Consider the following 14,960-nt stretch of genomic DNA (forward strand, 5'->3'; position numbering starts at 1 on the left):
AAATGAATGATTTGTGTTATTTAAGATATTTGTCATTATTAATTTACTGGTGTGGGTCATAGCTCCTGTTTGTTTTATTAGTTTTTCCATTCTTTTTATTTAATTGGGTAAATCTGATCTTTAATTTAACTATATAACAGTCTGAGTCTGTGTCTACATCTCTCAATGCTTTAACATTTTAAATTTTCTTACAAAGATTTTTTTTCTATACAGACAGTGTATTTTTGTTGAAGTCTCTTGCATTTGTTGTACCAGTAAAAGAGACGGTGAACCAATTTTAATACCTCTCCAGTATTCTCCTTCAAGTGCACAAGGATCCTTTATCAACTGATATAAACAATGAATCTTAGATACTGAGATACAGTGTCATTTTATTAAAACATTTTATATATTTTATTTTTACTTTTATTAAAATCCTAGGCATCTGTGCTATGTTGAACATGAGTATTACAGTAAAATACATTTGGGAGGAGGGGGATAGTACACATCTTGTGTATTCAGACAGATGAAAGTGTGCCTCATTACTAAGTAACGCCAGCACATCGTATTGCCAAGCAACAAAACTGTGTTTACCAAGTTCTTACACTACAGCCAACTTTTATGGGAGGAATTGGATGTTAATATGAAGAATACACCTCACAGAGTGAGCAGAAGGTTGAAGGGCAGCTATATTCTTGAGTTCCAAGTGTCAGATAGATGGCAAAACAACCCTCTTACTGTGATCTCAAACACTCAAAAAATGCTGCGGAAGTGTGCCACAATTAAATTTTCAGATTGGAATGGTGCACTGTGATGATAGGTGAGACAGGTCAAGAGATGGTCTCATTGAAAGTGGTGGGTCAGAAAGTTAGTTTACCATCTCAGTAATTGACAATGCATTGCATGAAGGAGCAATGGATGTTTGTGTAGAGAAGTTCTTTTCTAATAGCTGCTCAGTTGTTGCCACACAACATACATTTTGTTCACACTTCAATATTTCTATCCAAAGTCTTACTCCTGCCTGGCAGTCAATTGTATAATTGGTTGACACCGTCACAGCAACTAGAAATGTGCAATGAAGAAAAACTGAGTTACCACAGCCCATGAAATCACCACAAAATTAAAGAAATATTGAAGTGTGCACAAAATGTATGTTGTGTGGCAACAATTGAACAGCTATCAGAAAAGCACATCTCCACACAAACATCCATTCCTCCTTCAGGCAATGCATTGTCAACTGCTGAGATGGTAAACTAACTTTCTGACCCACTGCTTTGGATGAAGCCATCCCTGCTCTTGACCTGTCATCCCTACCTTCACAGTGCACCATTCCAATATGAAAATTTCATTGTGATACACTTCCATGACACCTGTTGAGTATTTGAGGCCACTCCAAAAGAAGTGTATGAAGTATGAATTTTCATTCTACATCCCGTGGGAACTTTAACTACTCTGCTAAATTTGTGTCCTCATAGCCCTACTAATTTCCACAACCTTACGGTTTTGATAGCTAGGTGATATTCACTGTGCAGTCATATTTTTCCCAGTTATATGGAGTGCTGTTGTTTTGGAGCCCTACAATAAACTGCTCTAATACAAAAATCAAATTATATTGCATAGTTGATATAGAGTTTAACAGATATTCCTTAAGTTTCTGTTGCCTTCCCTCTGAAAATAATCCACTAAGCATTTATTCTTTTATTACTGTTATTGTGTTTTCACCAGTACATATTATTTTAGCAAACTTGTATTAAAAATGCAGATAATTTATACAATGTAGATGACTTCATTATGGAAATAGAACTGGTAATGAACTTCAGAAAAATGTAATTGATCTCATTTGAACCGCGTAATGTATCTATTTTGTTTTGCATTTTTAAGGTAAAACTTATAACAGTAATGAAGAATTCCAAAAATATAATTTCAGTTTTTAACACTTCCACCACATCTAAGAATAAGTACTTCCTTTGAGTGATGATGGACACTGCAACACATTTCACAGTAATTATCTGTGAAGCAAATCTGCACTGTGAGTAAACTACATTGCAAGGAAATGAATAATTGTCATCCATTATATATAATTTTACATGTATTAATTGCTTCACTTGCATCAAATGTAAATTAGTTTCTGTGACAGCAGTATTAACTTACCCATACTGATCAATCAGTTGTATCCGTTTATTTCCTCCATTGTGTGCAAAACAGTCATTTACGACAATGTCAAAACCATCTGAAAACAAAAATATCTGTATAAATATGCTGCTATCATTAGATGAATCTAATGAAAATACTGAATTCTGTGAAGAAGATGGCATCTACATTCAGTGCAGTAATTAATGGAACAATCTTTTAAGTGTGGATCTGCTTATATACATCAAAAGTAAAACTTACTCCCTTTCCTCTCTTCTTAAGTAATTGAATATGTCTAGTAAAATAAGACAATTATTCAATATCAGGAAAGCACACAATTGGTTGCAGAGGTCAGGTTCACAGGCATTACTTGGACTGCTACATCCATTAATACAGATCGAGAGTAATCCTGTATTATTATGAATATGACATGAAATATGTAAATATGATTGAGGCGAGGCTGATTTCTGCTTAATATGAATGAATATGCATTGACACTTTTTATAGTGAGTTATTACTTAAGACCGTCACAATAGCCAAAATCGCTATTGTAACTAAATACATTTAATAACAGTCCAGAGAGAAAATGTTTTCATTTTTCAAATTCCAAAGTTTTGTTGATACAAGTACACACAAAACAATAGAGGTCTTATAAGTGGAGATTATTTAAGCTAGACATGGCATTCTGCAATAACCTGCAAAAAAACATAATCATTTTGGTTCAGCTACCAGAAGATAATGACAGCAATTTTGATAATGATAAGCTGTTGTTGCCAGCAGTTACCCCATAGTTTCATTCTGTGCATTACATTACTTCACTGAAACTTTTTAGTGTGTCTGTTGTGAGTTGTTGGTGGCTTATATATGGTTGTGGTCTCTGAAGCTGACATTTGTGCATAGACACTCAGCAAGAGCAACTTCTCTCCAGATGGGAACCAGGTGGATCACCTGTCAATAAATTTCCAACATGCTTGCTACAGTTTAACTAAAGCTAACTGTTTCATATACACTTACCATACTTGGTACGCATGTAGATAATGAGAGTAAGAGGGTCACCAACTCTAACAGGCCCCGACACGCGGTTACCAGTAGTACCATATCCATAGCGTATTTCCATGTAACATTCTGGTGGTGACAGTGTGAATACCACAGGGTTTCCCGTTGCAACCCTACAGTATACATGGAACTGAATAAGTTTCTTACATTCACAGACACAATTCTGTTTTAGTTTCAATGTTAATGGCAAAAATATATTTTATAATCAGAAGTTAATTTTTCATAACAAATTATCAAAATGCAACAAAATATTTTCCTTATGCACATGCTTATAACTTATATTCTCAGTTACTTGTTTGGTCTTGGATACATTATTATGATACTACCACTTTCAAAGTATTTCTTTGTCAGTCTGGGTCTCATGAAAGGAATCGCGTGTTCCTTTACTTCAAACATGTTCTGTAGTGGATTTGGAATAGAAAAGAAGAATTTCACTGGTACTTGTTTAAAAATAGGAAAAAATTATCTAAACGCCAAGCTCAGAAAGGTTAAGGTACCAGACTACCAGTAATTAAAGTTTACAAGTTTAGTCCATGTCTAACTAAATTGGATACCTTGTTAGAAAATGATGAGCTACACACAATGGTATGATAGAGTTTTGTGCATGAGTAGCATGATATGGAATAGTGAGCATGTCTGAGCTTACAGACTTCCCATGTTTACTAAGTTTTGCAAATGTATGAAGCTTTTCGATCATAAGAAACTGCCACTTATTGGAACTGTTTTTATATTGTTGTTGCTGACATTCCCCATCACCTTCTAGGGACCATATGCCAGTGTAAAAGGAGTTCAGCATGATTATTCTATCAGATTTAATCACTGAAATTATGTGAAAAAGTAATATCTCTTCCATCTGCTAATCTAAGTACTAACAATTATAGGAAAAAGAAGTATAAACTCCTTTGGCAGCAACTGCACACAATAACAAACTGCTCAGTTTACACATGTGGAATAAATTTAATATTTACAATAAAAAAGTTTGTTCTAATAGGGTCAAATACACTCTGGTAAGATGAACAGTGAGAACAGTCTCACATAAATGGTTCCACAAGTATCTATCACCAAACCATGAATGTACACAATTAAATCTCTAGTGACTGCACATTATTGTCTCACTTGCTTGTTCAGATCTAATAAACACAGACTGTGTGACAAAGCAGATTTTTTTTTTCTTTCAAATATCTTCAGTAGCATTGTTATACATATGGCACATGTACAGTTCCAAAAATGGAACTCATCACTATGATTATTTTACCTAAAAACCATAATAATTACAAATACTAGTAATTTCAAACTTCATTATCATTGTTCATGTGTAAACATATACCCAATCACTAACTTTTGGATGAAGTAGAAAAAACACATAAATATTTATAATATCTATACAGCTAATGCTGGAAATATGTTAGCAACTTCCACATTTATTTAGTTTCAGAATAATTATCATTCTTATCAAAAACATTGTTACTGAAGTAGAATCCCATATTTTGGCAAACTAGACAACATACTCCAACAGTAGTTATTGTTTTACCAAAACGTCCTTAGCCAAACAAATGTTATTCCTCTATTCAGTTATTTGGAAACAGAAATCTTTAAGTGTAACTTGTAAAAAGACATTGGAAAACAACAGCTGAAAGTAGTTTTAATTATAAAATAGATTAATTATTAATTATAAAATAGAGGCTGCTGGAAGCCATTTCAGTCTGTTTGTGGAAGGTTATGAAATGAATAAGATCTGCATCCAAAATTACTGGACAATGTACTCGAGATGATTTAGTACAGAATACAAATTAAAAATGTATCCCGAGTTATCTAGAATTTGTATCCGAGAGTTTATTCAGGGGCTGCTTTTAATTAACTTTATTAACTGTGCTAATTTTCAATAATGCTTACTGTGAGAACAGGCTTGGACTCTGAACTGTATTATTCCTAAATTATACTTACTTGCACATCATTTTTCATACTGATGTGACGGTTATACTTGAAGGACAATGTAATTAGAGAATGTGTTAACGGTTTATTTTCTCCACTTAAACTTTTGGGTCACTTCAGTGTTACATTACTGCACTTTAACAATCACATTATAGGACATCAACAGAGTGTAGTATGTAACTTACTTTCTATCCATGCATAAACTACAGTAAATGAAACTATCTGATCATAAACAGTGGGTTATTTAATATCAAAGAGAAATTAAAGTGTTTTGGGTGGTCAACCTGGTGTGGACAACATCATTTGAAATAGCTTACTTTTGTCAATTACTTTTCAGCTATATCCAACAAAGGTGCAACTACTGATGGCAAATTAGCACAGGTAAATAAGGTAATGCTTCAAGTGGGATGCCTACTATAAGAGGAAATGAACTTAATAATATTAAGTGGGAGATATCAGTGGTTGTCAGAAATATGGGACAATCCTTTTCCAAAGTTCTATAGACACTCACTATGGCTTAATCCATCTTATGTATATGCTGGAGACATTGTCCTTAAGACATATTATAAATAGTACAGTGATTCACATTTCACATTAATTTCACTGTAATACTTTCTATTAAAGAACAGAATAACAAAATCTAAAATAAAACATAACTATAAACATGAAAATCAAGTGCAAAAAGTGGGAGAAATGAAGAAATGGAAATGGAGGTAGAACATCAGTGATTGTAACAATCCTCAATTTTTAACTAACTTTGTCTGCTCAGCCACCATTGCTCTTTTTGCCTATTTTCTTTACTTCTTGTGAACTGATTTCCATGTTAAAAGAATTCATTTGTTCCCCTCTCGCCTAATATTTGCTTGTGTACAAAACAGCTTGTTGACACTAACTTTGACAATGCACCCAACAACATGGCATCTGCAAGCCATTCTCCAGTATCTCCTGCTACAGTTGTTGCTCAGTATTTTTCCTATTGCAACATAAAATTATAGCATTTATTTCTTCCATAGACTTCCCTCAATTACTTTGGCATTCTTTCAGTTAAAGAAATATCACTTGAGGTATAATTCACTTTAGCCGCATACAGGTTGTCCCAAATCTTTAGAGCAAAATGATACAGATGCTAGAGGAACTAGCATACAGAGATTAGTATTTAGTTTTTTATTGGTACAGGATGTCCATAATTAAAGTTCCAGTTTCAAAATGCTAAAGGAAGAGAACTGCTGTTCAGAATGAAGTCAAATTTGAACAGCATATTACTGATGCAGGGGGGAAATGTCATGGGAAAGAAAGGAAATTATCAAAGATTTGACTGGCAGATGGCACTGTAAGCGTCACAATATGCACACTAACAGAAACGCTGCACTTGGCTGTTCTTGAGTGTGTGTGTGACACACTCAACATGGCTGTCTCCATGAGTGATCATGCCCTGTTGGGAAAGCTCCTTTCAAGAACAATGACTGTACATCATTATCCCTGCAGAAGTTCCTGACAATCAAGTGTATGAACAAAGGCACTGGTCCAATGTTTTTATTACAAAATTTGAGAAGTCCACTGTGGCAGAGGGAGGAAACATTTGATCCAACATCTCTTAAGATATATCTACAGCACTGCAGAAGGGGTCAAGCAATGGTGTGCAAACATGCTGTGAGAGGTACATAAAAAAACCTAAAAAACATCCTGCATTGCTATCCATACAAAATCACCCATGTTCAGGGGCTGCTTTCTGCTTACCTGTCAGCAAGACAAATGTTAACTCTGGAATTTCTTGCCTGCATAAAAGTGGACAATGAATAGCCATGGAACTTCCTATGGGCAGACAAAGCCAATTTCCATTTCCATCTTCAAGGACATATCAATATGCGGACATGCACATATGGGCAATATAAAATCCACAAGCACAGCAACCAGTACCACTTAATTCTGCAAACGTGACTGTGCGGTGCAAGTTGACAATACCATTTATCGTAGGGCCATATTTTTTCGAGGATATTAGTCCTGTGGGTCCTGTTACCTATGCCGTCACTGGTAAACACTACGAGAGTCTTTTGCACACCATCATTCCAACCCTTCAACAGTATGGATGTGTGGGTAGGATAATTTTTATGCAAAATGGCACTCCTCCACACATTACTCAGCCAGTGAAGTGGCTTCTGCAGAGGAATTATGGAAATGCTAGAATTATCAGCTCTCATTTCCCTACAGCCTGGCCACCCAGATCACCTGACCTTTATCTGTGCAACTCCTGGCTGTGGGGTTATCCAAAAGATTTTGTGATTAGTGCTCCAGTTATGAACATAGCTGAAATGAAGGCATGCACTGTGCATTGCATTCTGAACATGACTCCTGAGACACTCCATTCTGTTGTGGAACACGCTGTTTCTTGATTTCAACCTGTGGTAGAAAATGGTGGACAGGATATTAAACATGTCTTGTGCCATCTCACAACAACTACAAACTGATGTCATGCAGTTTTTAGTCTCAGGACCATTGAAAACTGATTTTTCTCATCCAATTTGGTAAAATCACACCATGGTGGATGGGCTTACCTAACTAACATTGCAACAGTTGTTGACTGGTGAACCTGTGCAGACATGCATATTGAACAGTATGGATGGTATAATGAGCAACTCAAATCATAGCCATTATTGCAATTCATCTGTCATTCGTAGTCGACCCCATTTGCATTAAGAAGCTTAAAGCTCCAACTACTGGTAAATTTTTTGTTACTTTTTTTCTGTGATGTTTCTCCCTGTGTCAATAATATACTGTTCAAAGTTGATGTCATTCTGAGCAGTGCTTCTCTTTCTGCTGCATTTTGAAACTGGAACTTGACTTATGAACACCCTCTATAAACAAGTTATAGCTTACAGCAACAATGTTAGCACACAGCAGCTGTTCAAAGTGTTAGTCAGCAGTCTCAAAAATGCATTACAACTTAACCCACTTACAGAACTAAACTCGGGGTTCAAAGTCATTTGGCTCTTTTGCTTATACATATTTTTTTAATGACTGGGGTGCAATTGTTGTTCCAACAGAACACTGAACACTGTAGTCTTAAAAGTTTGCATTTCATGATCAAGCTATGGGTACTTGTTCATGAATCTCCTCCCTCATAATTAACACCATCCCCTCAAAATCTACTGTGTGAACAATTCTTTATTGAGATCTCTTTGGCTTGAATGAACCAGCATCACTTTCTAGGCACTACATCTTATTGGATCATACATTAAATTCATGTCTCAAGATTCTTGTAATGAGTAATTTTCTATTTTAGACAACTAGTCAAGTATTGTAAACATTGGTATACTTCACTGTGGACACACCACAGATTACTGAGAACTGTTGTTCAAATAGCACCATGGACACAGCAGGTTATTATTCAGCGCATGTGCCTCACATGCGCTGCTCATTCAAACCCTCATGCCATCTGAAACATTCATTTTAAACCACTGGTCCTTATCTCAGTATCCTCTACCATCCGTATAATTCTGTGTCTAGGTTTGGAAGACCCTGTGCTTGTGCATCTCTTTCACAAGCACTAGTAATGGACAGCTTAAAAACTTTTCTCCTAGAATATTACCTAATTTTAATGTCATGTCCTACATTTTGTGGTCAAAGAACAATGTTTGTAGAAAACTGTAGTAATGTCATATTCTGAATGTTAAAAATCTGAAATGATGAATTTAACAAAACACTTTTTGGCAAATAAGTCATAAAATGATAAACTTTTTAATTTCAATTTATGTATACCTGTTACAATAAAATATAAATAAGTAATTTTTATTTACTTGCTAGTTTGTATGAAATATTTTTACTCACTCAACATCAAGGAAGGGGAATGTGACAGTTTTCCAGAAGTCATAGCCATATTCACAAGTAACTTTGAAATGCTCATCCCATTCTTCCTCAATGAGAGGGTTGTACTGCACAGTTACGGTATTCCACATGAAATTTTTCTGTGGAGGAATTTGAAATTAAAACATTACATCTGGCTGTAGGCAACAATGCTAACACACAGAAAATTTTATAATTAATGGCACAGAATAAAAATATGATTCTGTAAATCACTTATTTGAAGGTTATCAGAAGAGGAAAGAGGAAGAAAGATAATAAAATATATGTATCATTCCCCAATAATTTTAAACAGAATTATTTAATCCTTCCAATTCCATTTTTTGTACTGGAGCAAGCTACCAGTATTTAAAATTGTAATGTCATTATGCATCAATATACAATAGAATAATTAAAATGTTTTCGCAAAAATGTGTATAATACGCTATTAGCTTTAAAATAAAAGAAGAAAGAGAGTAGTAGCATTTTAAACTTATCAAATGTGTTATGAGATCAAATACAATGATGATGATGATGATGGTGGTGGTGGTGGTGATGGTAATTATGGGGAAATACAAGTACCTATGTCTATTGACATGGTAATTTGTGCCTCTTCATGTATGTAGTATTGACAGCTGACAGTTATAAGAATATGGATTACTAAAACAGCATATTTTCTCTCTCTCTCTCTTTCTAATATTTATAAATGATTTGCCACTATATACAAAACATGGAAAAGTCACCATGTTTGCCAATGACACCACTGTATCCATTAATAGTCCTTCACAAAATATATTAGGTGAGATAGTAAATAAGGCATTTGCAATAGTGGTAAACTGGTTTAACATTAATGGTCTTTCAGTAAATCTAAAACAGGCAAATTACATTCACTTCTCCTGTAATATTAATGTCTTAGATGAAATAATTCTAAAAATGGGTGAATACAAAATTTTAAAGGTTGACCCCTCCAAGATTTTGGGTCTGCCTATAAAGAGAAAACTGAAATGGATCTACCATATTCAAGATCTGTGTGAAAGATTAAGCACTGCAACATTTGCCTTGGGAATCATAAGTGACACTAGGGAGAAGAGCACAACAAAAACAGTCTACTTTGGCTATTTTCATATGCTTATGGCCTATGGTATAGCATTCTGGGGAAATTAACCACCATCAAAAAAAGTGTACTCTACACAAAAGCATGTCATAAGAATTTTGTTTGGAGTTCATCCTAGGCACTCATGAAGCAGTCTGTTTAGAGACCTTCCAGGCTTCACAGATACTCAATATATTCTTCCCTGATATGCTTTGTTCCTACAAATAACAACTTAACTCAAAACCAATATTTCACACCATAATTATAACACTCGGAGGAAACTGGATAGTCACTATGATCTAAAAAAAGGAAAAGATCATGGTGCAAAAGAGGGTTCTGTACAGCGGCACCAAGATTTTTAATGCCCTCCCATTAAAAATTAAAGATCTGGTTGGAAATATGCTGAAGTTTAAAGCAAAACTAAGGCAGTTACTTCTAGATGGATCTTATTATAGTATCGAAGAACATAAAACTTTTCCAGCTCGTAACAGGGATGGTACACCAACCAGTAATATACATTGAAGAAACAAAAACTCTTGGTTGAAGACGTGTAATTATTATTTATTTAATAACTGCAACCCTGCAACCAAAACTGTTTGTTTCTTCATTGTATATTACCAGTTGCTATACCATTCCCATTATAAGATGGAAAATGACAAACAGTCTTGAATGCAGGGTTGTAATTATTATTAATTTAATTATTATAACCCTGCAACTAAGACTGTTTTGTTTCTCCATAGACATATTTATTAGGCACAATGCATATCTCCTTAGTAGGCTTAAATCTATTTTTGTGGCCTATGTGACAGAGTCATCATTCTTTGTTTATGTACAACATAACTTACACTCAAACTTATGTATATCTGTATATTTTTAGTGAAATAATGTATGGTAGCTTATATGTTACATTACATTTGAACTATTAATAAGTTTCTGTTATTTATATTGTCACATAAGAAGCTGAGTAGCATCGTGGTGTAGTGGTCATGATTTATTTATTTATTTATTTATTTATTATTTGTTCCGTAGATCAAATCAGTACAATGGCTTGTACAACTGATATGGGATAAGTCAATACAATTATACAGTTTACAGGAGTCTAAAATAGTAAACAAGAATACAGAAGAAAGTTTATTTTACATTACCTACAAAATTATGTTACTTAAAGTTACAGCTTTACAGAGAATTGTTACATGATGTGACAAAACTGACTTAACAACATTCAGCCTTGATACATTATCATGCACTAAGACAATTTTGATTCCAAATATTCTTGGATGGTATAAAAGCATTCTTTTATTAAAAGAGATTTCACTGTCTGTTTGGATTTATTTATTTCTTGGATTTCTTGTATAAAAGTTGGAAGATGATTATATAATTTTATTCCCATGCACTTGACACCATCACTGTACAGTTTTGTTGAGTGGGGAAGTATTCTTAGAGAGGTTTTTGATCTTGTGTCATAATCGTGGTAGTCCATATTTTTGCTAATTTTGTTGATACTTTTTTTGGTGAAGAATAATAATTCTAGTATGTATTGGCATGGGAGGGGCAAAATATTTAGTTTCTTAAATAATGGTTTACTAGTGTCTCTCTGTTTTTTGAACATACTAAACTGTTGCCTGGCGGGTCATGAGTTCAAAGCTCACCTGGACTGTACAATTTTAATTTCTATATTCAGTTTGAGTACATTCTAGAAGTATCCACAAACATCAAGTATCATTGTACTGGAATGTTCTGTAGCAGTATATATACTGTATGTGTTCTGTCTGGAGGCAGTTTGTTCCATGCTCTTGCATGTGCAACTGCTGAATAAACCTTCGTTAAGTGAAGTTAGTGTTCGTCATTCATCTAATTACACCTTCTTCTATGTGATATTATTATATTGTTCAGACCATCCATATTATAAGTTCTATGTACTTATGAACAACAATAGTTTTTAAAATTTGCCTCAGTCTGTATCCAATGACATGTTCACATATGGATGAATGGAACTCAGAATGAATGAATGAATGAATGAATAAATACAAGGGTTAGATGAAAATTTTATTTGCAGTATAGTTTAAAACTTTGTTTTGAACACCACAGTGTTTTACTGTGATTTCCTTGCCTGCCTCTAAGCTTAGAAAAGACTTATACACCTAGTTATAGAAGTACTTGCAGTTACATGTGGATTCCAACCCACAGTGCAATAGTTTACATAGACAAATCATTGCCACACGTGAAACAATATTAAAAAGGCTTGGACTGACTAAGTACTAATCTCTCGACGTTTAGATTTGTAGTCTGACAATGGATCAGTAAGCCACTGAATCACACACCTTTACTGATAGGCAAAAGGGATTGTCTTATTGCTTGCCTTGCAAAAGGTAAAACAATAAAACAAATCTTCTGGACAAACTGGATTGAAAAAAGATATATTCAAGACAATGTCCAAATTATTTTAAAGAAAAAAAGGGATAATGCACCTGCCCACAAAGATTCTTCAGTAATAAATGATGAAGGGATTTGAAGTATGAATTGTTGGCACACCCTCTGTCTTTTGCCTTTTCCCACACAGAGAAAGCAATTTTTTTCTATAAAAACCCTGTCTTTCATTACTAAGCTGAGATCTTTTGACTGTAATCTCATAGACTGCAGTTTTTTTTTTTTTTTTTGCAACGTCTTTCCTGTTCAAACTTCACTAGTTTGCAATTTCAGTCATTTGACATAACAGCAGAAAAAAACAGACTATCTCAGAAAAATTTATTATTTTATCATGATGCCCAAGCGCAGTTGCAACTGAAGATTTAAGGGATATGGAAGTCCAGTAGATCATATTCATTTTGACAGTCCATGACCCTGTAACTAGAAGAAATTATTCTGGGCTTATCTTTGCTACCTAACACAAAATCTCTGATCTGTATGAACAGCAGTGCTTTTATTATGTGGCAAATAGCCCTCCAAGGCAATAATGAATTATGTATGTGTACCATTTCTTGTTACGTTTGATTTTTTTGGCTGTGAGAAATGAATTGCACAATTTCTTCCACAATACAGAAAACATGAATTACATTTGAAGGGCATGTAAATATTTTGCTTTCCATGAGGCCTGCTCTGTGCAAAACTCCTCAAAGAAAATTAAGTGAGGATTTGGAAGGGATAGTTTATTTTACATTGTCTGTGGAATGATATCCTACATCATTAACAAAATACAGTCAATTATTATTCCAAATAATTTTGATAGGTCGAGGTCACCCATTCTTTCAGAATGCAGAATGTTAAATCAGTGATTGAGAAGCAGACATCTAATTACAATGCTGAAAAAAGTAAGGATAACTTTTCAAGAAAGGAAAGTAAAACACACTTACGGTAGGTATTTTTCGACTATCTTCGTGATGTGAATTCTTTCCAAGGGTACCACATCGATTAAGCTGAATATAGAATTCATAATAATCTCTGCCAGTACCATTTATGTAAACACAGTCCCGGTCATCTGCATACCCTGTCAACAGAATCCAAGCACTTGGATTTAAATATATTAATGAAATGGCAAATTAATTATTACTTTATCACTATTACATTAAAGTGATTTACATTTTTGTAGCTTTTGCTTGTATACATGCAGCCCAGACAGATAATTATACATGTAATAAGTTAAAATGTTGATTTAGTGCTGGTACACCAATGAATATTCCTATATTCCTTCGCTGAACTATGAATAGGACATAATCAGTAGCTAAAACAAATTGTACTGGGTGTCTCTCCTAAGAGTCATCAAACACATTTTCTCTCGTGTTTTGGTAGATATTTTCAATTTTATTTTATTTTATTTTATTTATTTATTTATATTGTTTTAATGTTTAGTTGGAATCAGCCAAAAGATATACATCTTTCATACGATGTTCAGTGTCAATGGAAAGTGTTTGTTTTCCATGACAAACAAAGTGAATCCCATTACAAACAAAATGATTTTTAAAGTGGAATTTTATGTGCCTCTTTGTTAGAGCAGTATTTGATCTAGTGATGTGTACTGACAGGGTCAGTAAAATACAAAGAGTAACCAGTACTTCAACAGTAATAACACTGCCCTAGCCTGTACTGACTGCTACAGTCATGTAGCAGTGCTGCTCTGTTGATGCTGAAATACTGCTTATTGTTCTTATTTTATTGTCATTGTTAATACACATTGATAGCATAAATATCACACTAGTTTAATATGAGACTACTCTATTGAATGGGCACATAAAATTCCATTTTAAAAATAATTTTGTTTGTGACGGGAAACAAACAACTCTTCTGTTGATACTGAGTGTCACATAAAATATATGTTGACCAGTATTTGTATAGATGACTCCAGCTAAACATTACAAAAAAAGAAATTGCAAATATCTGTTGAAAATGTGCCTGATTATTCTTAGGAGAGTCACCTGTATATGTAAGTAAACACTAATTTCAAGATACTATGTTTACAACAGATAATTTTCTAAAAATATGATAGACCAATGTCCACATGTTTCCAGATTGTTAGACTATTTAATAATTGATGTGGATCTGTGTAACCACATTTCTTCCACGAAGAAAATTCAGACAAAATGACAAATGCTGTGGTTTCAGCAAGGTACTGTTCTTGCTTTGCTTTTGTTGTGACCAAATTATAAGATATACCAGTATCACTCAAAGTCTTGTTATTGTGCTGTAATTTTTGGTGTTGACACAAAAAAATAAAGGATCTGGACCAACTCATATTAGACACAGCCAATAACAGATTAAACTCCAGTTTTAAAGCCCCTTGAATGACAAATTAAAGTAGAATCCTGTGTCAACTATGATCAGATATAAGTGATAAGACAATAAAGGTTTGTGCACTCTATATTACTAAGGGTACTTAATTTATTAGGTTGTGGCATAAGTTTTTAGTGTTTTTGTTTTGCATGTTAGTATTTTGGTTGCT

The 14,960-nt window shown here is 34.0% G+C and overlaps 1 protein-coding gene across 1 annotated transcript in view; it reads right to left on the reverse strand.

Moving 5' to 3' along the window:
• The window catches only part of LOC126249545 (cuticlin-5), a 339,366-nt gene that overhangs the window by 24,604 nt on the left and 299,802 nt on the right, over positions 1 to 14,960 (reverse strand). The window contains exons 6-9 of the mRNA XM_049951209.1: positions 13,378 to 13,511; positions 8,923 to 9,059; positions 3,124 to 3,278; positions 2,131 to 2,209 (exon numbers count right to left, since the gene is read on the reverse strand). Coding sequence (XP_049807166.1) covers positions 2,131 to 2,209; positions 3,124 to 3,278; positions 8,923 to 9,059; positions 13,378 to 13,511 — 505 coding nt within the window. The remainder of the gene's footprint in view (positions 1 to 2,130; positions 2,210 to 3,123; positions 3,279 to 8,922; positions 9,060 to 13,377; positions 13,512 to 14,960) is intronic.

The sequence above is a fragment of the Schistocerca nitens genome, chromosome 3, assembly GCF_023898315.1.
Source record: "Schistocerca nitens isolate TAMUIC-IGC-003100 chromosome 3, iqSchNite1.1, whole genome shotgun sequence".
NCBI classification, from domain to species: Eukaryota; Metazoa; Arthropoda; class Insecta; order Orthoptera; family Acrididae; genus Schistocerca; species Schistocerca nitens.